The sequence below is a fragment of the Bombina bombina genome, chromosome 2, assembly GCF_027579735.1.
Source record: "Bombina bombina isolate aBomBom1 chromosome 2, aBomBom1.pri, whole genome shotgun sequence".
Classification (NCBI taxonomy): Eukaryota; Metazoa; Chordata; class Amphibia; order Anura; family Bombinatoridae; genus Bombina; species Bombina bombina.
This window is the reverse complement of record NC_069500.1, coordinates 78,484,562-78,512,377: the sequence shown is the minus strand read 5'-3', so window position 1 is coordinate 78,512,377 and position 27,816 is coordinate 78,484,562. Positions and strand designations below refer to the sequence as shown.

Sequence of the window (27,816 nt, the reverse complement as noted above, 5' to 3'; positions counted from 1 at the left end):
ACAGTTAATCCCCTCAACTCCTGTTCACACCCCCTCTCACCATCCTGGCCAATCCCTGTGCTAGCCTATTCAGGATCAGCTAGTTGCATCTTATCTACACTGCCCATCCCTACTTCTATTGTCCTGCCATAGCTGTACTATTCAAAGGAGGGGGCTACTCCTAGCCCCCAACCCCCTAACCTTCCCATTCAGTAAAGTCAATTTCCCTTAAGCTGTTCCTCTCCTATTTTAGTCGATACACTTTGCTAAGGGATTTACACTTTAACTATCTTCCCAGGTACCTGCTACCCAAACGCTCCCATTTTACCTTTAGTTCGGTAACCCCTTTCCCCCAATTTTCATATACCAATAATGACAGACACAGATTTGGCGTTAGAAAAGGTCACATTTATTAAATTCAAATCTAAATTATGAGAAAAATGAGCGATCCTCAACTACTAGAATAATAACATATCCTTAATCCAATTTGGATTTGAATTGATAACACAATTCATGCACCAGCATGACGAGAGAACTGGGCGTCCCCACGTAACCAAGGAGCGTGACCGCGCGCAACTCAGGGGCGTCAATTTGCTAGTAACGGGCCGAAAGGTCTGCAGACTAGGAGGGCTTGTGGGTTTGACCGACAGACCAATACCCCGCCCCTGTACCCTACACACCTTCCCCCATTACTGCATTACCCACGTGCCAGGACGCCCACTTCCCGCCACCAAAAGAGGACCCTCTTGCCGCCAACCAAAGCACACTCAGTGACCTTTTCTTACCTTGTAAGGGTCTTTACAATGGCCCTCAGATCCTCCAGGAATAGATTGTTGCCTTGCTCTGTCAGATGAACACCGTCTGCCCTGTATAGCTCAGGGTTCCGGACCCCGATAAGCGGGTGTTCCAGTACTTGCCCTCCTACTTCTTCCATCCCTTTCCTTCCTGCCTGATTTACCTTCTTCTTACAATTGAAACCCCCTTTCTGGGATACGCAGTCCCTCCAATACCTTCTTGCAATGATGCTAGACCATACTAGTTTTGTGTCTGGCCACGCTGCTTTGAACCATCGCAAGGTCCCCCTGACCTGTTCTTGCAGCTCAACTGAGGGTGTTGAACCTATATCGTTACCCCCTAGGTGGATGATCAGGATGTCAGGTTTCCCCCATTTTCTCCTTGAATCTAGCGCTACACCCATTAACTGTCCCCATTTCATTCCTCTCTGCCCTATCCACCTGATTCCGACTGCGCCCGTATTGAAACCTAAGTTTTCTCCTTGCTTGGATTTTGCCGCTTGCTTTGCGGCCCAATGCACGTAGGAGTGTCCTAAGACCCAGACTCTTAACGCTCTTTCTGTAACATAAAACAATTTGGCTGTTAACTTGATTATTGACAAAGTTTGCACACAACGGAAAAACATGCAGTGCCTGCTTAGCTGCCCTTATGTAGGGCGGACCTTATCCCTTCTTATAGTGGTCTTATGTACTTTTTGAAAACGTTTGATTTCCACCTTCCCAATTTCTTTATATGTTCTGCTGGCGCCCCACTTGCCGCTGCATTTGTGGCAGCTCCTATCCTAAATGAATGTGGTGCAAGTGTGTGGGGGTCCCAACCTAGTTTCTTGACTGCTAATTGCAATACCCTCCTAAACTGGAATTTAGTCACTGGGTCTCCATTCTTGTGTCTAAAGAACATGTCCCCTTTCGCTGCTCCTGCCATTAAGTATTTATTTACGCCTGCGACTGGGCAAATTTTGTCCCCTGTCTCCTTTAACACTAACCATGTCCCTTTTCCTTCCCTGTCAGTTTTGGATTTCCGAATAAACACTAAGACTGACTTTCTTTCTACCTTGACGTCCCCTGCTCTTAGCCCGTATCCTCCCGCTGTCTTACTTACTGCTACTAGCTCGCTTATGCGCAATGCTGCGGAGAATGCGATGACAAATATTGCCGAAAATAAATTTGCCTCAAAGTCGTTTCTGCAAGTCTGACCTAGCGAGTCAAGTAATGCTCTCAACCTGTCTACCGTGATGGGCTCCCTCCTGTCCTTCTTTTCTTCCTCCTCTATTGCCCATCCCTTAACTGCCTTCTTAACTATGAATCTTTTCGTCACGTCGTGTACCTCTAGTAGCTGGGAAAAATATGATACAGCTGCCAGTATTGTAGTCAGTTTCCCTTTTTTTATTTTTGCCTGTTTCAAGTGTACTAAGTATTCTAGGAATAGCTCTTCCTCAGTGCCCTTTTTTGTCCCCATAAATTTTTTCCAGCCTTCCCAGTGCTTACTATATGTTGTCCACGTCCGCGGGGCCAAAGACCTTTTTATCAAGCTTTTGATTATTTCTAACCGTTCCCAATCTGCCAAAGAGAAATGGGGCATTCTTCACCATTTAGCTCTGCCTTAGGCGCCAGCTGCCTGAATAGATCCCATTTAAACCTTGATAACGCATCCGCAATAACATTGTTTACACCTGGGATGTGTTTGGCCCTGAAGCTTATGTTATTCTCGAGCGCTTTAAGGACTAGGTGCTGCACGTATGGGATAACCTGGGCGGAAGATGCCGATAGGTTGTTTAACACCTCTACAACCCCCATGTTATCTGACCAAAACATAATATTCTTATTAGCCAAGTCCCCGCCCCACAGTTCTATTGCGGCCACTATGGGGAATAATTCCAATAACACTAAGTTCCTAGTCCATCCCTTTTCCACCCATAGCTGTGGCCATTTTCCTGCGCACCATTTGCCGTTAAGGTATGCCCCAAAACCTGACCCGCCTGCGGCATCTGTGTATAATTGCAGTTCGGTTGCTAAGATTCTCTCCTCCCAAATTCTTATCCCATTAAAGTTTTCCAAAAAACGATCCCATACTCTCAGGTCTGCTTTTAATCTCTTGCTTAGCCTAATGTTGTGGTTAGGTAATATTGCCCCTCTTGTGCTTATCTCGAGCCTTTGCTTAAAAATTCTACCCAGGGGTATCACTCTGCATGCGAAATTAATGAGGCCCAGCAATTTCTGCATCTCTCTGAGGGTGGCCTTCCTCTTGCTTAGCATTTGTTCTATGGCCATCCTAATTTTTCCAATTTTTTCCCCCGGTAGTCTGCATTGTTTATTTAACGAATCAATTTCTATCCCCAAAAAGGCCAGTGATGTACAGGGGCCTTCTGATTTGTCTAGTGCTACTGGCACTCCGAGCTCCCTGAAAATTGCCAACACTTCCCCCAGTATTCTCCCGCACTCGCCTGCGCCGCGCTTACCAACAATCATGAAATCATCCAAATAATGCACTAGCGAGTTACTACCTGTTCTCTTTTGTATCAGCCAATGCAAAAAGGAGCTAAACTCCTCGAAATACGCGCAAGAGATTGAGCACCCCATTGGCAAGCATTTATCGACATAGTAGCCGCCTTCAAACTTACTCCCCATCAATCTGAAGCTCTCGGGGTGCAGTGGTAATAGCCTAAAAGCGGCTTCTATGTCGACTTTTGCCAATTCTGCTCCTATTCCCGCTGCCTTGACTAGGTTAACCGCTTGGTCAAAATATTGATAAGCTACTGATGCGTCTTCTTTGCTTATGGCATCGTTTACCGAGTGCCCTCTAGGATACGATAAGTGCTGAATCAGCCTAAATTTACCTAATTCTTTCTTGGGGACTATGCCTAGGGGGGACACCACCAACCCCTCTATTGGCTTTCTTAAAAAAGGACCTACCATTCTTCCCAGCTCCACCTCTTTCTTTAATTTTCCCCTTAACACTTCAGGCAATTCATGTGCAGACTTTAGGTTTTTCTCCTTTTTTGTGGCTTCAACCCTCCCCTGTATGGGTATCTTGAACCCGTATAGTAGCCCCCCCTTTAATCTTTCCCTCTCCTTCACCTTGGGGTATCCTTGTAGGGCCTCCACCAGCTTATTTACTTTCAGAGGGGTTCTGGCCAGCCCCAGCCCCTCCCCCTTGAAACTTATTTGGGGCACGAAAGGAATAACTTTTACCCCCTTGGTTCTTTCTGCATTCCACCCCAGGGTGATTCCCTGTGCAATGCCTGCAAATGTGCTTGAATCTACAAGCCGTTCCTCTATCGCAGCGCTTATCGTTATACGCCCAGCATTCTTTTACCTCCTGCTTAATCCCTTTTGCTACGAACGCACTCCCGTATTGCATTCTACTACCTCCTTGCCCCTCTGCTATCTTTACCAGGCGGGACCATGTATCTATGATTTTTACCCCGAAATCCTTCCTACCTTTCCCCCCTGTGGCCACACTGCCCCTCCTGAACTCCTCATCATATTCCTTCCAGGAAAACCCCCCATACGTTGTAAAGCAATCTGCGATTAGGTGCAGGTATCTCATCATACCCTTCATTTGTCTGGGGTGCGCCTCTAGGAAACTTTCCGCGTATACTGCAAACCCCTTAACCCATTCTGCAAATGAACTCTTTTTTCTATTTTTTGCCCCCTCTCCCCTGGATTTAGTGGCAATCGCTTCTCTAGTTATGTCAAAGAAATCTAAGTATCTCCCTTTTTTTGCTTTACGTACTAACTTAGATTTTAAGTGCGCAGCCAGCGGGACTAAGCGTACCCCGCTCATTTCATCTTCAACCTGGGCCCCCCCTTCTTCACTGCCCTCTGACTCAGAGCCCTTTTGCTCCTGTTTTGCATAAATTTTCCGAACTATTTTCAATATTTTCTTATTGGGGCCCCTTAACACATCAGAATCCCCATCAGAGTCAGAATTACTGCTGGAACTATCAGAATAAATCTTATCACTATGTTTCTTACCTTTTGTCTTTGTCTGTGATGAGTTGGATTGCTGCTCCATTGCTGCTCCCCCTCCGCTGGTTCCAGGATGCTCGAGAGGTCCCTCTGTTCTGTGGTCCCTCTGCTCCTCTGCTTGCCGGAGCTCACTTTGTCCCCCCCACCGCAGCGACAGGCGCGACCGCTTGAAGTGCCTGTGGACAAAACATGTTATTTACAGTCCTTTTGCTGTGTGGCATCTCTTGGCCGGCCCTATCATTCTCGTGTACCCTCTTATATAGCAGCCCGTCCCTGCCTCTTACGTATGAGCCTATCTCGGGGTTAATGTGTGCGTTCGCATGATGCTGCGCGTACTCTATGCCCCCCACCTCGTAGTCGGGGTCTGCGGCCTCCCTGCTGCGCCTATAATTATTGCCAGCTGAGTTTTCCCCCACTACGTAAATGTATTCCCTCTGTATTGGGACCGCCTGCGTCAGGTTCCTGTGACCGCTCCTCCCTCCCCCGCTGATATGTGGCCCAGCCCGAAATTCCCCCACTGGGGATCCAACCATTTGGCCCTCCAGGTATTCCCTGTTGTCCCCCTGTGTCACCGCTGTCCTCCCGCTAAAATTTCCCCTTACCGCATGTAAGTAGTTCCCCTCCTCCACTACTCTTCTCCTGTATGACACCTGGTCCCTGACTAACGGTCGCGGCGCCGCCCCCGCCCCCCCACGCACGCCGCTGACGTCACTGACATGCGCCATTAGCGTCGGTGTGCGTGGGGGTGCGCGGTCGGAACCGGGGCCGTGATCGCTAAAAAAAAAAAGCGGCGATGCCCCCTGGAACCCTCCCTCGCCTGATCTGCTGCCGGGTACTCTATGACCCTGTGCCTGGTCCCGCTCGGCCGGGCTAAATGCCGATGCGACGGGCCGCGCCTGGGCTAACGGGATCCCTGGTGGCGAGTCGTCCCCCAGCACCAGTGACCTGACTAGCGGGGGTGGTGCCGGGGATTGAGCTGCGTTGGACCCGGAGGAGGCCGCGTATGATAACGCGGAGTGGGCGGGGGATGTGGGCTGCGGGAAGGGGAGAAGGGGCGCGACACTTACCTCGGTGGCATCTTGCCTAAACTTCCCTACCCGATCTGGGAGGACCACTCCCTGAGCTTCTCTTCCTGCGAGTCCTCCAGCATTCCTCTTCCTTTTTGCCGCTCTCTTCTCCTCTTTCCCAGCAGCAGTGGTCCAATGATTCTCTCCTTCCAGGAATTTCTTGGGAATTCGCCTGCTTCTTGAAGCCATCGTGCAGTTTTCTACAACTGGAATCGTTGAAATACCTGTAAGTACAAAAGAAAATAATTATTGTGAGCTCCAAACATTGTGCAATCATCTTTATAGACAGTTAATCCCCTCAACTCCTGTTCACACCCCCTCTCACCATCCTGGCCAATCCCTGTGCTAGCCTATTCAGGATCAGCTAGTTGCATCTTATCTACACTGCCCATCCCTACTTCTATTGTCCTGCCATAGCTGTACTATTCAAAGGAGGGGGCTACTCCTAGCCCCCAACCCCCTAACCTTCCCATTCAGTAAAGTCAATTTCCCTTAAGCTGTTCCTCTCCTATTTTAGTCGATACACTTTGCTTATACATGCAGATACACACACACTACACAGCTTACACTTATACATACAGATACACACACACTACACAGCATACACTTATACATACAGATACACACACACTACACAGCTTACACTTATACATGCAGATACACACACTACATATCATACACTTATACATACAGATACACACACTACACAGCATACACTTATACATACAGATACACACACTACACAGCATACACTTATACATACAGATACACACACACTACACAGCTTACACTTATACATGCAGATACACACACTACATATCATACACTTATACATACAGATACACACACTACACAGCATACACTTATACATACAGATACACACACTACACAGCTTACACTTATACATGCAGATACACACACTACATATCATACACTTATACATACAGATACACACACTACACAGCATACACTTATACATACAGATACACACACTACACAGCATACACTTACACATGCAGATACACACACTACACAGCATACACTTACACATACAGATACACACACTACACAGCATACACTTACACATACAGATACACACACTACACAGCATACACTTATACATACAGATACACACACTACATAGCATACACTTATACATGCAGATACACACACTACATATCATACACTTATACATACAGATACACACACTACACAGCATACACTTATACATGCAGATACACACACATTACATAGCATACACTTATACATGCAGATACACACACTACACAGCATACACTTATACATGCAGATACACACACACACACCACATCATATATGGGTATCTGTAACTCATTGTATGGGGTCCTGGGGTTGGCAAGCACATTAGCTGGCAGTCTGAGGCTGTCACTGTTCGTTACCCTGGTGTTAGCACTGCTCATCGTATAAAACTGAAGGCATGCTAGTATTATCACCAGGGGTTAGACGTCATCACTACCAGAGGTTAGAGGTCGTCATTACCTGAGGTCAGAGGGTATACAGCGTTCTTGCTCCTGCTTAACCCACACACCATTTTTTCCACAGAATCTATAGGTATATAACCCTGGGAGAGAAAAGCCAGCTGCTTCTGAGTATTTTTTTTTTATGCATGGGGCAACCCGGGACAGACCCCTAAAATCGTGACTGTCCCGCAAAAATTGGGACAGTTGGGGGGTATCCTTCAGACAAATAAAGGAACTTTCAGCAGAAAGTATTTTTTACTTCATGACTGAAAGTCCCCTTTATTTGGTCCAATGGTAAATTGAAATGCTAGGATTTACTTTCACTTTAACTAAATAAGAGTGCAATAGTATAATATTAAATGTTTAAAGTTAAGAATTTACATGTTGTAAAAGGGAGGAAAATGTTTTAAAAGCAGATAAATACGGGAGCCCAGCCTGGAAGACAGAAAAAAAAGATTGGCCAAATAAGTTAGATACTTGGAAATAAGGGAGGGTTTGGCAACTCTAGTACTATACACCGTCCTGTATAAAATGCTACTAGTTATCACTGACTCATTTGCTTTAATTTATATGACGTATCACTTCCGTCAGGCAATAAAAAGGATAATACGCCAGGGGCAATAGGTCAGCAGCTTAGAAGGCACACTCTGTATCAGTCCGCCGTCTACCATTCCCGTAATATTTCACTCACACCATTAACTTTTGTATCACTTCGCTGTCTAGCAGTAGCTTAGGCAGGGACTACTTGAAATAATTGATTTGCCGTTGCTAGGGGGAGCTGTGACAGTTGTCGGCAGCGGTGTGGTGAGAGGCGTGTCCTGCACCCACACAGACACACCCAGCAGGGTCAGAGCAAGAGAAGGGGCGGCTTCTGGCCGCTGAAGACCACTCATGGTGTAGTGCTAACCGTAACTGCCAGATGGAGAAGCGGAGGATGGAGTGCCCGGCGCTGCCCGCCGGCTGGAAGAAGGAGGAGGTCATCAGGAAATCCGGGCTAAGCGCTGGCAAGAGCGATGTCTATTATTATAGGTACTACCGGGGTACGTTAAGGTCTGGGGTTATACGGCACCGTGAGGGCAATGGGGTTAAAGTGGTTATCGCACTATCGCAGAATATGAAAGTTCCCTGCTACTTGCCTTATGTACTTTGTGTATGGAACCGGGCAGTGCCAAAGTGGATAACTGGGTATAGGTGTCACTTTGTGTAATATCAGGGTGTTACTCTAAAGGGACAGCAATTGTGATACGGTAGATACGATTTTATATTTATAGAGGCTGGTAGGGTTACTTTATACGGGCACAGTAAGTTTGAGGAAGTGGGGTGCTTCATATAGGGGCACAGTAAGTGTGGATATCTGAATATACTGTGGGCTGAAGTGTGTGTGAGGAAGTGGAGTGATTCATATTATAGGGGCACAGTATGTGTGAGGAAGTAAAGTGATTCATATTATAGGGGCACAGTGTGTGTGAGGAAGTGGAGTGATTCATATTATAGGGGCACAGTGTGTGTGAGGAAGTGGAGTGATTCATATTATAGGGGCACAGTATGTGTGAGGAAGTAAAGTGATTCATATTATAGGGGCACAGTGTGTGTGAGGAAGTAAAGTGATTCATATTATAGGGGCACAGTGTGTGTGAGGAAGTAAAGTGATTCATATTATAGGGGCACAGTGTGTGTGAGGAAGTGGAGTGATTCATATTATAGGGGCACAGTATGTGTGAGGAAGTGGAGTGATTCATATTATAGGGGCACAGTGTGTGTGAGGAAGTGGAGTGATTCATATTATAGGGGCACAGTGTGTGTGAGGAAGTGGAGTGATTCATATTATAGGGGCACAGTGTGTGTGAGGAAGTAAAGTGATTCATATTATAGGGGCACAGTGTGTGTGAGGAAGTAAAGTGATTCATATTATAGGGGCACAGTATGTGTGAGGAAGTGGAGTGATTCATATTATAGGGGCACAGTATATGTGAGGAAGTAAAGTGATTCATATTATAGGGGCACAGTATGTGTGAGGAAGTAAAGTGATTCATATTATAGGGGCACAGTATGTGTGAGGAAGTAAAGTGATTCATATTATAGGGGCACATTATGTGTGAGGAAGTGGAGTGATTCATATTATAGGGGCACAGTGTGTGTGAGGAAGTGGAGTGATTCATATTATAGGGGCACAGTGTGTGTGAGGAAGTGGAGTGATTCATATTATAGGGGCACAGTATGTGTGAGGAAGTGGAGTGATTCATATTATAGGGGCACAGTGTGTGTGAGGAAGTGGAGTGATTCATATTATAGGGGCACAGTGTGTGTGAGGAAGTGGAGTGATTCATATTATAGGGGCACAGTGTGTGTGAGGAAGTGGAGTGATTCATATTATAGGGGCACAGTGTGTGTGAGGAAGTGGAGTGATTCATATTATAGGGGCACAGTGTGTGTGAGGAAGTAAAGTGATTCATATTATAGGGGCACAGTGTGTGTGAGGAAGTAAAGTGATTCATATTATAGGGGCACAGTATGTGTGAGGAAGTGGAGTGATTCATATTATAGGGGCACAGTATGTGTGAGGAAGTGGAGTGATTCATATTATAGGGGCACAGTGTGTGTGAGGAAGTGGAGTGATTCATATTATAGGGGCACAGTGTGTGTGAGGAAGTGGAGTGATTCATATTATAGGGGCTCAGTGTGTGTGAGGAAGTGGAGTGATTCATATTATAGGGGCACAGTGTGTGTGAGGAGGTATTACGCTGGTATTACGGGTTTTTACAAACCCGGCGTTAACAGGCAAGAAGTGAGCGTAGAGCAAAATTGTGCTCCATACCGCACTCCAATACCAGCGCTGCTTAAGTCAGCGGTGAGCTGGTTGTACGTGCTCGTGCACGATTTCCCCATTGACATCAATGGGGAGAGCAAGCTGAGAAAAAGTCTAACGCCTGCCAAAAAGCAGCGTAAATCTTAGTAACATAGCCCTATTGATTCCTATGGGGAAACTAAAGTTATATTTACACCTAACATGAACCCCGAGTCTAAACACCCCTAATCTTACACTTGTTAACCCCTAATCTGCCGCCCCCGACATCGCCAACACCTACATTATACCTATTAACCCCTAATCTGCCGCTCCGGACATTGATGCCACCTACATTATATTTATTAACCCCTAATCTGCTGCCCCCAACATCGCCAACACCTACATTATATTTATTCACCCCTAATATTCCGCCCCCAATGTCGCCGCAACCTACCTACACATATTGACCCCTAATCTGCCACCCCCAACGTCACTGCCACTATTCTAAATTTATTAACCCCTAAACCTAAGTCTAACCCTAACACCCCTAACTTAAATAGAATTTAAATAAATCTAAACTTAAATATAATTTAAATAAATCTAACTTAAATATAATTTAAATAAATCTAAATAAAATTACTATAATTAACTAAATTATTCCTTTTTAAAACTAAATAATTACCTATAAAATAAACCCTAAGATAGCTGCAATGTAACTATTAGTTATATTGTAGCTATCTTAGGGTTTATTTTTTATTTTACAGGCAAGTTTGTATTTATTTTTAACTAGGTAGAATAGTTATTAAATAGTTATTAACTATTTAATAACTGCCTAGCTAAAATAAATACATATTTACCTGTAAAATAAAACCTAACCTAAGTTACACTAACACCTAACACTACACTACAATTAAATCAATTCCCTAAATTAAATACAATTAAATAAATTAAATTAGCTAAATCACAAAAAAAGCAAACACTAAATTACAGAAAATAAAAAAACAAATGACAAGATATTTAAACTAATTACACCTAATCTAATAGCGCTATCAAAATAAAAAAGCCCCCCCAAAATGACTAGCAATAGCCATTAAAAGGGCCTTTTGCGGGGCATTGCCCCAAAGGAATCAGCTCTTTTACCTGTAAATAAAAAATACAAACAACCCCCCAAATAAAAGTTTAACTAAAAAAAACCTAAGCTCCCCATTGCCCTGAAAAGGGCATTTGGATGGGCATTGCCCTTAAAAGGGTATTTAGCTCTATTGCAGGCCCAAAGCCCTAACCTAAAAAATAAACCCACCCGATACACCCTTAAAAAAATCCCAACACTAACCCCCGTTGATTCACTTACCGGGAGAAGTCTTCATTCAAGCGGCAAGATGTCCTCAACAAAGCCGGCAGAATTGGTCCTCCAGATGGGCAGAAGTCTTCATCCAGACGGCATCTTCTATATTCATCCTTCCGGCGTGGAGCGGGTCCATCTTCAAGTCATCCGACGCGGAGCATTCTCTTCTTCCGACGGACTAATGACGAATGAAGGTACCTTTTTTAAATGACGTCATCCAAGATGGCGTCCCTTAGATTCCGATTGGCTGATAGAATTCTATCAGCCAATCACAATTAAGGTAAAAAAAATCCTATTGGCTGATGCAATCAGCCAATAGGATTGAACTTCAATACTATTGGCTGATTGGATCAGCCAATAGGATTGAGCTCGCATTCTATTAGCTGTTCCAATCAGCCAATGGAATGTAATCTCAATCCTATTGGCTGATCCAATCAGCCAATAGGATTTTTTCTACCTTAATTCCGATTGGTTGATAGAATTCTATCAGCCAATCGGAATCAAAGGGATGCCATCTTGGATGACGTCATTTAAAGGTACCTTCATTCATCGTTAGTCCGTCGGATGAAGAGGATGCTCCACGTCGGATGTCTTGAAGATTGACCCACTCCGCACCAGAAGGATGAAGATAGAAGGGGCGGCAGATTAGGGGTTAATAATTAACTAGTGTTTGCGAGGCGGGAGTGCGGCGGTTTAGGGGTTAATATGTTTATTCTAGTGGCGGCGATGTCCGGAGCGGCAGATTAGGGATTAAAAATGTTATAGTGTTTGCGATGCGAGAGGGCCTCGATTTAATGGTTAATAGGTAGTTTATGGGTGTTAAATAGATAAATAGATATTGACGGCAGATAAGAGCCATAGGCCCAGCAAGTCTGCCCCACCTTACCTAACAGTATAAACTTATCTAGTTCGTAGGATAGCCCTATGCTTGTCCCATGCATTTTTAAAGTCCCCCACAGTGTTTGTTGCTACTACCTCTTGAGGAAGTTTATTCCATAAATCAATCACTCTTTCTGTAAAGAAGTGCTTCCTCAAATTACTCCTGAATCTACTACCCTTTAGCTTGAGCTCATGACCCCTTGTTCTTGAATTTTCCATTTTATGTAAAATACCCACAGCCTCAGTTTTACTAAACCCTTTAATGTACTTGAAAGTTGCTATCATATCACCTCTTTCCCTTCTCTCCTCTAAGCTATACATATTTAGGTCATTGAGCCTATCCTGGTAAGTTTTATTTTTTAGACCATGTACCATTTTGGTAGCCCTCCTTTGCACAGATTCAAGTTTGTTAATATCCTTCTGAAGATATGGCCTCCAGAACTGCACACAATACTCAAGATGAGGCCTAACTAATGATCTATAAAGTGGCATAAGAACCTTACTATTTCTGCTGCAAATACCTCTACCAATACATCCAAGCATTCTGCTAGCCTTACTCGCTGCCTTACTACATTGTTTACTAAGTTTTAAATCATCTGAAATAATAATTCCCAAGTCCTGTTCCTCGTCTGTAACAGTCAGTAAAGTGTCATTGAGTCTGTAATTAACATTTGGATTTTTCTTCCCTAAATGCATTATTTTACACTTTGCTGTGTTAAACTTTAGATCCCAGTCGTTAGTGTACTTGTTAGCAATTTAGTTATGAGTTTTATGCTACGGGGTTGTAGTATAAAACTCATAACTACTGACTTTAGAATCTTGGAGGTAGAGGGTGTACCGCTCACTTTTTGGCCTCCCAGGACAAACTCGTAATACCAGCGCTATGGAAGTCCCATAGAAAAAAGGGTTTACAAACTTTACGTAATTCGGTTTGCGGTAAGGCCAAAAAAGTGTGCGGGGCCCCTAAACCTGCAAGACTCGTAATACCAGCGGTAGTGAAAAAGCCACCCCCAACGTCACTTTAGTTATCGCACTATCGCAGAATATGAAAGTTCCCTGCTACTTGCCTTATGTACTTTGTGTATGGAACCGGGCAGTGCCAAAGTGGATAACTGGGTATAGGTGTCACTTTGTGTAATATCAGGGTGTTACTCTAAAGGGACAGCAATTGTGATACGGTAGATACGATTTTATATTTATAGAGGCTGGTAGGGTTACTTTATACGGGCACAGTAAGTTTGAGGAAGTGGGGTGCTTCATATAGGGGCACAGTAAGTGTGGATATCTGAATATACTGTGGGCTGAAGTGTGTGTGAGGAAGTGGAGTGATTCATATTATAGGGGCACAGTATGTGTGAGGAAGTAAAGTGATTCATATTATAGGGGCACAGTGTGTGTGAGGAAGTGGAGTGATTCATATTATAGGGGCACAGTGTGTGTGAGGAAGTGGAGTGATTCATATTATAGGGGCACAGTATGTGTGAGGAAGTAAAGTGATTCATATTATAGGGGCACAGTGTGTGTGAGGAAGTAAAGTGATTCATATTATAGGGGCACAGTGTGTGTGAGGAAGTAAAGTGATTCATATTATAGGGGCACAGTGTGTGTGAGGAAGTGGAGTGATTCATATTATAGGGGCACAGTATGTGTGAGGAAGTGGAGTGATTCATATTATAGGGGCACAGTGTGTGTGAGGAAGTGGAGTGATTCATATTATAGGGGCACAGTGTGTGTGAGGAAGGGAAGTGATTCATATTATAGGGGCACAGTAAGTGTGAGGAAGTGGAGTGATTCATATTATAGGGGCACAGTATGTGTGAGGAAGTGGAGTGATTCATATTATAGGGACACAGTAAGTGTGAGGAAGTAAAGTGATTCATATTATAGGGGCACAGTGTGTGTGAGGAAGGGAAGTGATTCATATTATAGGGGCACAGTATGTGTGAGGAAGTGGAGTGACTCATATTATAGGGGCACAGTGTGTGTGAGGAAGTGGAGTGACTCATATTATAGGGGCACAGTGTGTGTGAGGAAGTGGAGTGATTCATATTATAGGGGCACAGTGTGTGTGAGGAAGTGGAGTGATTCATATTATAGGGGCACAGTGTGTGTGAGGAAGTGGAGTGATTCATATTATAGGGGCACAGTATGTGTGAGGAAGTGGAGTGATTCATATTATAGGGGCACAGTATATGTGAGGAAGTAAAGTGATTCATATTATAGGGGCACAGTATGTGTGAGGAAGTAAAGTGATTCATATTATAGGGGCACAGTATGTGTGAGGAAGTAAAGTGATTCATATTATAGGGGCACTATGTGTGAGGAAGTGGAGTGATTCATATTATAGGGGCACAGTGTGTGTGAGGAAGTGGAGTGATTCATATTATAGGGGCACAGTGTGTGTGAGGAAGTGGAGTGATTCATATTATAGGGGCACAGTATGTGTGAGGAAGTGGAGTGATTCATATTATAGGGGCACAGTGTGTGTGAGGAAGTGGAGTGATTCATATTATAGGGGCACAGTGTGTGTGAGGAAGTGGAGTGATTCATATTATAGGGGCACAGTGTGTGTGAGGAAGTGGAGTGATTCATATTATAGGGGCACAGTGTGTGTGAGGAAGTGGAGTGATTCATATTATAGGGGCACAGTGTGTGTGAGGAAGTAAAGTGATTCATATTATAGGGGCACAGTGTGTGTGAGGAAGTAAAGTGATTCATATTATAGGGGCACAGTATGTGTGAGGAAGTGGAGTGATTCATATTATAGGGGCACAGTATATGTGAGGAAGTAAAGTGATTCATATTATAGGGGCACAGTATGTGTGAGGAAGTAAAGTGATTCATATTATAGGGGCACAGTATGTGTGAGGAAGTAAAGTGATTCATATTATAGGGGCACATTATGTGTGAGGAAGTGGAGTGATTCATATTATAGGGGCACAGTGTGTGTGAGGAAGTGGAGTGATTCATATTATAGGGGCACAGTGTGTGTGAGGAAGTGGAGTGATTCATATTATAGGGGCACAGTATGTGTGAGGAAGTGGAGTGATTCATATTATAGGGGCACAGTGTGTGTGAGGAAGTGGAGTGATTCATATTATAGGGGCACAGTGTGTGTGAGGAAGTGGAGTGATTCATATTATAGGGGCACAGTGTGTGTGAGGAAGTGGAGTGATTCATATTATAGGGGCACAGTGTGTGTGAGGAAGTGGAGTGATTCATATTATAGGGGCACAGTGTGTGTGAGGAAGTAAAGTGATTCATATTATAGGGGCACAGTGTGTGTGAGGAAGTAAAGTGATTCATATTATAGGGGCACAGTATGTGTGAGGAAGTGGAGTGATTCATATTATAGGGGCACAGTATGTGTGAGGAAGTGGAGTGATTCATATTATAGGGGCACAGTGTGTGTGAGGAAGTGGAGTGATTCATATTATAGGGGCACAGTGTGTGTGAGGAAGTGGAGTGATTCATATTATAGGGGCTCAGTGTGTGTGAGGAAGTGGAGTGATTCATATTATAGGGGCACAGTGTGTGTGAGGAGGTATTACGCTGGTATTACGGGTTTTTACAAACCCGGCGTTAACAGGCAAGAAGTGAGCGTAGAGCAAAATTGTGCTCCATACCGCACTCCAATACCAGCGCTGCTTAAGTCAGCGGTGAGCTGGTTGTACGTGCTCGTGCACGATTTCCCCATTGACATCAATGGGGAGAGCAAGCTGAGAAAAAGTCTAACGCCTGCCAAAAAGCAGCGTAAATCTTAGTAACATAGCCCTATTGATTCCTATGGGGAAACTAAAGTTATATTTACACCTAACATGAACCCCGAGTCTAAACACCCCTAATCTTACACTTGTTAACCCCTAATCTGCCGCCCCCGACATCGCCAACACCTACATTATACCTATTAACCCCTAATCTGCCGCTCCGGACATTGATGCCACCTACATTATATTTATTAACCCCTAATCTGCTGCCCCCAACATCGCCAACACCTACATTATATTTATTCACCCCTAATATTCCGCCCCCAATGTCGCCGCAACCTACCTACACATATTGACCCCTAATCTGCCACCCCCAACGTCACTGCCACTATTCTAAATTTATTAACCCCTAAACCTAAGTCTAACCCTAACACCCCTAACTTAAATAGAATTTAAATAAATCTAAACTTAAATATAATTTAAATAAATCTAACTTAAATATAATTTAAATAAATCTAAATAAAATTACTATAATTAACTAAATTATTCCTTTTTAAAACTAAATAATTACCTATAAAATAAACCCTAAGATAGCTGCAATGTAACTATTAGTTATATTGTAGCTATCTTAGGGTTTATTTTTTATTTTACAGGCAAGTTTGTATTTATTTTTAACTAGGTAGAATAGTTATTAAATAGTTATTAACTATTTAATAACTGCCTAGCTAAAATAAATACATATTTACCTGTAAAATAAAACCTAACCTAAGTTACACTAACACCTAACACTACACTACAATTAAATCAATTCCCTAAATTAAATACAATTAAATAAATTAAATTAGCTAAATCACAAAAAAAGCAAACACTAAATTACAGAAAATAAAAAAACAAATGACAAGATATTTAAACTAATTACACCTAATCTAATAGCGCTATCAAAATAAAAAAGCCCCCCCAAAATGACTAGCAATAGCCATTAAAAGGGCCTTTTGCGGGGCATTGCCCCAAAGGAATCAGCTCTTTTACCTGTAAATAAAAAATACAAACAACCCCCCAAATAAAAGTTTAACTAAAAAAAACCTAAGCTCCCCATTGCCCTGAAAAGGGCATTTGGATGGGCATTGCCCTTAAAAGGGTATTTAGCTCTATTGCAGGCCCAAAGCCCTAACCTAAAAAATAAACCCACCCGATACACCCTTAAAAAAATCCCAACACTAACCCCCGTTGATTCACTTACCGGGAGAAGTCTTCATTCAAGCGGCAAGATGTCCTCAACAAAGCCGGCAGAATTGGTCCTCCAGATGGGCAGAAGTCTTCATCCAGACGGCATCTTCTATATTCATCCTTCCGGCGTGGAGCGGGTCCATCTTCAAGTCATCCGACGCGGAGCATTCTCTTCTTCCGACGGACTAATGACGAATGAAGGTACCTTTTTTAAATGACGTCATCCAAGATGGCGTCCCTTAGATTCCGATTGGCTGATAGAATTCTATCAGCCAATCACAATTAAGGTAAAAAAAATCCTATTGGCTGATGCAATCAGCCAATAGGATTGAACTTCAATACTATTGGCTGATTGGATCAGCCAATAGGATTGAGCTCGCATTCTATTAGCTGTTCCAATCAGCCAATGGAATGTAATCTCAATCCTATTGGCTGATCCAATCAGCCAATAGGATTTTTTCTACCTTAATTCCGATTGGTTGATAGAATTCTATCAGCCAATCGGAATCAAAGGGATGCCATCTTGGATGACGTCATTTAAAGGTACCTTCATTCATCGTTAGTCCGTCGGATGAAGAGGATGCTCCACGTCGGATGTCTTGAAGATTGACCCACTCCGCACCAGAAGGATGAAGATAGAAGGGGCGGCAGATTAGGGGTTAATAATTAACTAGTGTTTGCGAGGCGGGAGTGCGGCGGTTTAGGGGTTAATATGTTTATTCTAGTGGCGGCGATGTCCGGAGCGGCAGATTAGGGATTAAAAATGTTATAGTGTTTGCGATGCGAGAGGGCCTCGATTTAATGGTTAATAGGTAGTTTATGGGTGTTAAATAGATAAATAGATATTGACGGCAGATAAGAGCCATAGGCCCAGCAAGTCTGCCCCACCTTACCTAACAGTATAAACTTATCTAGTTCGTAGGATAGCCCTATGCTTGTCCCATGCATTTTTAAAGTCCCCCACAGTGTTTGTTGCTACTACCTCTTGAGGAAGTTTATTCCATAAATCAATCACTCTTTCTGTAAAGAAGTGCTTCCTCAAATTACTCCTGAATCTACTACCCTTTAGCTTGAGCTCATGACCCCTTGTTCTTGAATTTTCCATTTTATGTAAAATACCCACAGCCTCAGTTTTACTAAACCCTTTAATGTACTTGAAAGTTGCTATCATATCACCTCTTTCCCTTCTCTCCTCTAAGCTATACATATTTAGGTCATTGAGCCTATCCTGGTAAGTTTTATTTTTTAGACCATGTACCATTTTGGTAGCCCTCCTTTGCACAGATTCAAGTTTGTTAATATCCTTCTGAAGATATGGCCTCCAGAACTGCACACAATACTCAAGATGAGGCCTAACTAATGATCTATAAAGTGGCATAAGAACCTTACTATTTCTGCTGCAAATACCTCTACCAATACATCCAAGCATTCTGCTAGCCTTACTCGCTGCCTTACTACATTGTTTACTAAGTTTTAAATCATCTGAAATAATAATTCCCAAGTCCTGTTCCTCGTCTGTAACAGTCAGTAAAGTGTCATTGAGTCTGTAATTAACATTTGGATTTTTCTTCCCTAAATGCATTATTTTACACTTTGCTGTGTTAAACTTTAGATCCCAGTCGTTAGTGTACTTGTTAGCAATTTAGTTATGAGTTTTATGCTACGGGGTTGTAGTATAAAACTCATAACTACTGACTTTAGAATCTTGGAGGTAGAGGGTGTACCGCTCACTTTTTGGCCTCCCAGGACAAACTCGTAATACCAGCGCTATGGAAGTCCCATAGAAAAAAGGGTTTACAAACTTTACGTAATTCGGTTTGCGGTAAGGCCAAAAAAGTGTGCGGGGCCCCTAAACCTGCAAGACTCGTAATACCAGCGGTAGTGAAAAAGCAGCGTTAGGACCTGTCCTAACGCTGTTTTTTCAGCTTACCGCAAAACTCGTAATCTAGCCGATTGCCTTTAAGGGTGTGGAGTGGGTTACTTTGTTAGGATGTGCTATGTCTATGGGCCTGGTAATGTAAAACTCTCTGGTCTAGTGAGATAATCTAAGTAGTCTTGTCATTACTGTAAGATCCTTCAAATAATATAGGAAAGGCAAAATTTAGCTTTATAACTGTTTGGCTAGCTATGCAGTGCCTGGAAGGAACCAGAGGGGTCACTGTAAAGAGTGCAGTCCATGGAGGGCAGTGGTGGGGTCACTATGTGAGGGTGCAGTCCGTATAAGGAAGCAGTGGGTTCACTGCTGTACGAGGGGGCAGTCTGTGGAAGCAATTAGTGGTGTCACTGCTGTAGGAGGGTTAAGTCTGTGGAAGGAAGCAGTGGGTTCACTGCTGTGATAGGGGGCAGTCGGTGGAAGGAAGCAATGGGGTCACTACTATTGCAGGGTGCAGTACCCACAAGAAAGCAGAGGTTTCACTGCTGTGGGATGGTGTAGTTTCACAAGGAAGCAGAGGGTCATTGCTGTTGGAGGATGCAGTCCGTTGGAGGAAGCAGTGGGGTCACTACTGTGGGAGGGTGCAGTGCCCACAAGGATGCGGAGGGGTCACTACTGTGGTAGGGTGTAGTTCCTACAGGGATGCGGAGGGGGTCACTGATGTGGGTGGGTGCAGTCCGTGGAAGGAATGGGGTCACTACTGTTGCAGCGTGCAGTTCCCACAAAGAAGCAGAGGGTCATTGCTGTTGGAGGGTGCAGTCCATGGGAGGAAGCAGTGGGGTCACTACTGTGGGAGGGTGCAGTGCCCACAAGGATGCGGAGGGGTCACTACTGTGGTAGGGTGTAGTTCCTACAAGGTTGCGGAGCGGTCACTGATGTGGGTGGGTTCAGTACCCACAAGGAAGCAGAGGGATCACTGCTGTGGGAGGGTGCAGTGCCCACAAGGATGCGGAGGGGTCACTACTGTGGTAGGGTGTAGTTCCTACAAGGATGCGGAGGGGGTCACTGATGTGGTAGGGTTTAGTTCCTACAAGGATGCGGAGGGGGTCACTGCTGTGGGAGGGTGCAGTACCCACAAGGAAGCAGAGGGGTCACTGCTGTGGGAGGGTGTAGTACCCACAAGGAAGCAGAGGGGTCACTGCTGTGGGAGGGTGTAGTTCCCACAAGGAAGCAGAGGGGTAAATGCTATGGGAGGGTGTAGTTCCCACAAGGAAGAAGAGGGGTCAATGCTGTGGGAGGGTGTAGTTCCCACAAGGATGCGGAGGGGTTACTGCAGTGGCAGGGGGCATTTACTGGAAGGAAGTGAAAGTGATTGTAAAGTTTAATGGAAAAAGTACACAGTATCTTAATATAATCTTAAAAACAGGGGCACTCTAATTCATTAAACTTTACAATGAAGCATCTTTTTAAAAATATTTACCTTTCTTTATGAAAAACAAACCGGCAATACTCCGCCCGCAGCTCCTGCTGTAGTTCGCAGATCGATGACAAATCTGTCTTCCTCCAATCGTTGCTTGGCAGTACGTAGGGACTTGAGCGGGTTACTGTGTGTTTTTAAGGAGGAGAGGGTGATTGTGTGAGGTACACTGTGTAACCCAGTGGAGTTGATCATTATATGAGTGTCGGGCTACACATGCTCCTATGTAGTATTGCAGACATAATGCAATATATGTATGTGTGTCACCTCAGTCTTGGTATTGCTTTATCTGCAAACATTTTGTAAAATGAGCAAAATGTTTGTCTTAAGGCCTGGATTTAGAAGACAGCTAGAGTTAACTCTTAACAACATACATCAGTTGACTGAAACATGTTGTAAAAGAAATGGATTTCAGCTGGCTCTAGCATCCAAGAGTTACCCTAAGTATCTACTAGTAGGATCCCTAAGAGCTGACCTGTAGATCTCAAGGTATACATGATTTCCCATTTTTCTACTATAAAGGGTCATTATACTGTAAAATAATTACATGCTCTCATTTGTTGAGCATGTCATTTTATCAGTAATTACCAAGCAATTCTGTGTTTTACCCACTCAGAATCTGCCACTGACGCAGTTAGCAGCAATGTTCGCACGACCCAGCTGTGGAACTGCTGCTGCTGATTGGTTCACTATTATTTTTGACTTCAAGTCTTAAATCGCGCTGAATATTGTAGCTCAATTTTGGTTGCGCTCAAGCATAGCCTATAAGTTTCAACGTGTAATATCAGAGCTATTCAGTGCGGTCGTGATATCTATTGAAAGTGCAGGTTGCCCTAGAGCGATGTTGGTCGCGCTAACCCTTCTCTTGTAAATCAAGTCGAGAGGTAATGTTAGCTCGGTCAAGCGATACTGCTTATCGCGTCCAGAGTTATCATTAGCTCTCCACTTTTAATCTAGCCCATAGAGTTGCAGAGTTGATAGTGATAAAATCTAATGAATGAGAGCATTTATTTATTATACACTGTAATTGCCATTTAAATGATTAAATATTGTGGTGCAGTACTTGAAAACCCTTTTTATAAATTTCTCACATACGTATACTGTATAGATTATGCTAACAAAAAGAAAGTCTGGGCACCCATGCTATATACTGTACAGAAAATCTTGCCTGGCTTCTATAAAATGTGTAACTTGCTGCTAGATTTGCTATACATTTTTCATCTGCTGGGATTCAGAATGTGTAAGGTCAGAGGTCACTCTGTGTGGTGTAGTATAATCCAATTATGATTTCTTAAAGGCACAGTGTACATTAAAAAAAAAAAATTTTCCCCCTTAACCCTGTACATCGCTGGTCTTTGAATAAGGATTGTTTTATTTGATCGTACAGTCTAGCCGTCAGTGGAGAGACACTACGCTATTCCAAGATGTCTGCAGCCATAAGGGAGGTTATAATAACGCGGTCCTGCCGCGTGTGACAAGACCCTCGCTACTATGACCTGAAAAACCCTTAACCACCAGCAAAGTACAGGGTATGTCGTGGTCGTTAAGGGGTTAATGAGTTTCCAGTGGACATATACTAGCTGCAGAGTAAAAAATGTATGGGAAATTGTCCATCTAGTTTTTTTTGTCTATATGGAATAGCTGTTTTTGCTAGTTGAAACCAAAGCCCAATTTAATGGGCTGAGCATTTAGGGAGAATATACACCCTTATCTTTATTTCTATGGGCAGTGGCCTTCTTATGTTATCTTATCTCTGTCTGTTTACACAAAAGCTAATACTTAGCAGGATTAAAATATGCATTTTAATACCTATTTCCCTAGACCCCACACTGGGAATGTAATTTCTTTGGCAGCTTCATATTTACATAGCTTTTCTATAACAAGTATAACCAGTACTTAAGCATTGACATTTTCTGTATAGGTGGGGATACAACTGGCAAAAGCAGCCTCATGGCCCACTATCAAAACGGGGTTATCTTTTTACTTAAGTAACTAAACCTGATTTTGGGCTAGATTACAAGTGGAGTGGTATTTAACACTCGCGCGCTAACTCAGCTAGAAGTAAACTTATTGCACACGTCGGGTAGCACTCGTCTTACAAGTAAACACGATTACTATCCCGATGGTTAGAATATTGTGTATGCTTTCTCCCATAGATGTCCATTGACTCCCATAGAAGTCAATGGAGCGAAAAAGACCCTACTCATGCGCTAACATGATCGTATATTCTCAAATGCGCTAACCCGACATAAAAATATAAATATTTCACATTCCATTCTTCAAATAACAGAATATGTTCTATTTATAGATAGATGATTAAATATAGGTGTGTATATATATATATATATATATATATATATATATATATATATATGTGGCCCTCGTTTTACAACTGTTCAATTTACACCGTTTCAGAATAACAACCTTTTTTTCCAGTCATGTGACTGCTATTGAAAAGCATTGAGAAGCAGTGCATTTATTAAAATAGCCAGTAGGTGGAGCTGTCCGCTTGTGTTGCAGCAAAGCCAAGCAAGCTGAAATTAATCAGTTTAACCAGACCTGAGCTATTTCAAAGGAACAAGATCTTCCTGTCTATAAATCAGTCTAGATTGGAATGCATAGAAAGAACTGTTTTCAGAAAAATGCAAGTGAAGTCTGTGTTGTGTGATTATTTTATTAGGTTTATAATGCTGTTTAGCAAAGGTTTTTGTTCATTTAACTTAGTTTAATTATATATTCTGTGTTGTGTGATTATTTTATTAGGTTTATAATGCTGTTTAGCATTTAAAGTCTTCATTTAAAAATAATGTATTAGGTGTTACTTATGACAATTTTGAGAGGGGCCTGGAACCTATCTCCCTCACTTCTCATTGACTTACATTATAAACTGGGTTTCAATTTACAATGGTTTCGATTTACAACCATTCCTTCTGGAACTTAACCCCAGCGTTTTACAGCTTTGAAATGAAGACTTTAAATGCTAAACGGCATTATAAACCTAATAAAATAATCACACAACACAGAGTATATAATTAAACTAAATTAAATGAACAAAAACATTTGCTAAACAGCATTATAAACCTAATAAAATAATCGTACAACACAAACTTTACTTGCATTTTTCTGCAAACAGGTCTTTCTATGCATTCCAACCTGGACTGATGAGGGCCACACACACATATATATATATATATATATATATATATATATATATATATATATATATATATATATATATATATATATATATATACATACATACAGTATACACATATAAATACATCTGTACACACACACATATATATATATATATATATATATATATATATATATATATATATATATATTAGCGTTGCGGAATCTGTTGGTGCTCTACAAATAACTAATAATAATAATAAAAAATATATTTAGACATGCATATGTATTTGTCTCTATGTTAAAGCCTGTTGTCTGCTCATGTGGAATTGTTGGCGCTCCACTCGTAATCTGGTCCTTTGTGGCCAAACCAACCCTGACATTTTGGCCTGGTTTGGATTTGGACACCTTTGCCTAGTACCAGTGTTCTTGGCAAGAGGGCAGAACACAGTGACTCATTTCTAGAATATCCAATGTACAAAGAAATGAGGTGGAAGAACACTGTGTTCTTCTTCTGTTGCCTTGTACTGAATGTACTGTGAGAATAGTTATACATTGTATGAAAAACTGAGAATGAGTGCAGTCTGTGCTTTGATAAAATGATATTAGCCTTAACATTTGGAATGAGGATCAAGTGTTTATTAGAAACCCAGGTATATGGTAACTTATCTCAATATTTGTAGAATATAGTTCAATAGTGCATTGTGCTTGGGATTTGTCAAGTCCCACTCCGGCCCAGATCCCATGCAAGTTTGCTAAAATGGAGACCCAGCACAATAAAATAACACTACAATTTTTTTGTATACTGACTTGAGCCACTGGTTTACTGGGCAGTATTTTTTTTTCTTTTCTAGTGCTTTTACATGAACACATTTTTGGAAAATTTTAGTTTTTTTGGACACTGTGAGAGAATGTTAAAAATTATAATAGATTTGAATTAAGTGATTTAGCTTGACATACAAAAACTGCATTAAACCTGAAATTTGGAATGCAGATGAATTTTATTGTCTGATAGGTGCTTTTTTGTTTGGTGAAAACAGAGCAGCAGTTGTTGAGATATTAAAGTTTAAAAACTTAAGAAAAAAGCCATAGAACAAAGTACATGACATGCAATAAAGCCATTGAGAACTGATCTGTCATGTTTTGGCAAATGCCCTTTTACACCATTCATCACACCCACTTTAATTCAGCGATGTACTTCAGTCCCAGGAACAGGCATCTACCTGGAAGTTCTGCACCCATAATAGGCGTCTGATAACACCTAACACTAAGCTTCTGCTGTCTGCCTCCTTAACTCGGTTCTTTTGACAGACTTGCATTTCAGGCAATTAGTGCTGACTCTTAAATAACTTCACGTGCATGAGCACAGTGTTATCCATATGAAACACATGGACTAATGCCCTCTAGCTGTGAAAAGCTTTGAAATGCAGAGGCGGCCTTTGAAATTAGCATGAGCCTACCTATGTTTATCTTTCAATTAAGAATAACAAGAGAACAAAGTGTATTAATGCACTTTTTACCTCTGTGATTACCTTGTAGCTAAGGCTCTGCAAACTGCCCCCTTATCTCAGTGCATTTTGACAGTGCTAGTACATGTGTGTTATCAGGGCTGCCACTAGAAATTTTGGGGCCCCTGACTCAACCATTGATCAGGCCCCCCCCCGCTCCTTTGACATGTGCAATTTCTGACCAAGTGACTAAAATGTATATGCACTTTATTCTTAAGTGTCTATTTAAACTTGGAAATGTTGTAAAGGTAGTAACATACACACACAGACACACTCATACACTGAAACACACACACACTTACACATAAGGATTCACATATAGACACTCTAGCAGACACGCAAAGAAACACACTCAGATACAGACACCCAAACAGACACTTAGCACTCGTTTACATTGACCTGACAAGTAATGAGGTAAACTTTATTTTTTTTTTAAAAAAAGGAGAATTAGAAAACAAAATATGGAGTTCTGATTAACTTTTTGTAAAGGAAGATGACAACTAAATGATGACAGCAGCATGCTGTGGCTGAAAGGAAGGGCCCTGAACTGCCTAAACAATAATTTAAAGGTTAAATGGTGGATTGGTTACTTCCGGAAAGGTCTTGTTAGTCTCAAAGTCTGTAGAAAGATGTCAATAATCAGTAGTAAAGTCAAAATGTCCTAAAAAGGAACAGACAATGGACACACACACACAAACTGAAACTTGCACACACACAGAGACACCCACAGAAAACACACAAAGACATACATACACAGAGAGACAACCACATAAAAAACACAGAAAGACATACATACACACACTCTCACTGAGACATCCACAGAAAACACACAAAGACATACACACACCCTCACAGAGACACCCACATAAAACACACACCCAAACAGAGACATCCACAGAAAACACAGACATATATACATATACACACACACACCCTCACAGAGACATCCACAGAAAATACACAAAGACAAACATACACATACCCTCACAGAGACACCCACAGAAAAAGCTCAACGACGTATACACACACCCTCACAGACATCCACAGAAAATGCACAAAGACAAACACACCCACCCTCACAGAGAGACCCACAGATAAAAAATACATACACACTCAGAGACACAAACCAAAGCACAAAGACAAACACAGACACCCACAGAAACACTCACAGGAGGAAACATTTATGCACCTTGCATCCCCTAAATCAACAGTGTGTGACATGCATGATAAAAAAACATTTTAGAAATTAAGAGATCACTTTTTAAAGAATCATATTTGTAAATGTGCAAACAAAAATAATTCTGTGAATTCAAAATTGTACATTAATGAGCTGGGTAGATGGCTAGATGAAGAAAAGTACTTTTAAAAGGTTGACATATGATGTTTGTTTTTTCCCCATTTTCCCCAACCAAGAGCCCCCACTTCAAATATAGTGTACACATTTTCCCAGCTGTCAGCTGTACTTATGGATTTTGAAAATGCTGTACTCTATATGGTCTTGGTGGGACCATAAGCTGTGGTACTCATACCATTAGATCTGGATAAATGCAGAATTTAGGCTTGTTGGTATGTATTTCAAAATTAAGCCAGCTGTAGTGTAAACTGAACAGTTTTAAGTTAACCTGTCTCATTTCAAACCCTGAGCAATCTTAGTCTGAGAGTATAAAATTTTATGCAGATGTAAAAATCTTAGATAAAATGCATTCTTGCATCTGGAAAGTCCTTGCATGAAGGGGCAGTAAACTGGAATATATATATATATATATATATATATATATATATATATATATATATATATATATATATATATATATATATATATATATATATATATATATATATATATATATATATATATATAATGCATATCTGCCAAAAGGGCATCTACCATTTGTGTATTGAGGAGGAAACATTTCTGCATGGTTTTAAATATAGAATTTCTACAGCATTGTCAAATAATCATAAATACACTGCTGCTAAAAAAAATTGTTTTTATGGACCCCTAGCCCCAAAAAAACTACTACCACTGACACACACTGTAAAAAGTGCCAAGTCTGTCTCACACTGCGCATAGTGGTTTAGTGCACACTTAGAAATCCTCTCAAATGCTAATACTTTACTTCTTGTAATAACATTTCCCATGCTCAATTAGCACTCTGCTGTAGTACCCACTGCACTGGTGGCTGCCCAAATTTAGAGCTCAGCAGTGTGGCATTTTTTTTGTGTGTGTGCCTCTGACAGCAGCAATGCCATTTGCAACCTGTGCCAAAAGAAACTGAGTCGTGGGAAGTGCAACACCCACCTAGGTACAACTGCTTTGCGAAGGCACATGATCGCACATCACAAACGCCTATGGGATCAACACATGAGTAGAAGCAGCACACAAACTCAAAGCCGCCATCCTCCTCCTGGTCCAGCATCTTCAGCCACGTCAACCACTGGTGTCCTCCTTGCCCCCTCTCAACCATCCACCACTCCATCTATCTTCCAGAGCAGTTCCTGCTCATCTGCCCACAGTCAGGTCTCTATCAAGGACATGTTTGAGCATAAGAAACCCACTGCACTGGTG

At 42.1% G+C, this 27,816-nt stretch overlaps 1 protein-coding gene across 1 annotated transcript in view; it reads left to right on the top strand.

Annotated features, from left to right (window-relative positions):
• The first annotated feature begins 8,051 nt into the window (after window positions 1-8,051).
• Window positions 8,052-27,816, top strand: part of MBD2 (methyl-CpG binding domain protein 2) — a 217,423-nt gene continuing 197,658 nt past the window's right edge. Inside the window, exon 1 of the mRNA XM_053699661.1 lies at window positions 8,052-8,340. Within this exon, the coding sequence (XP_053555636.1) occupies window positions 8,231-8,340 (110 nt within the window). The 5' untranslated portion in view covers window positions 8,052-8,230. The remainder of the gene's footprint in view (window positions 8,341-27,816) is intronic.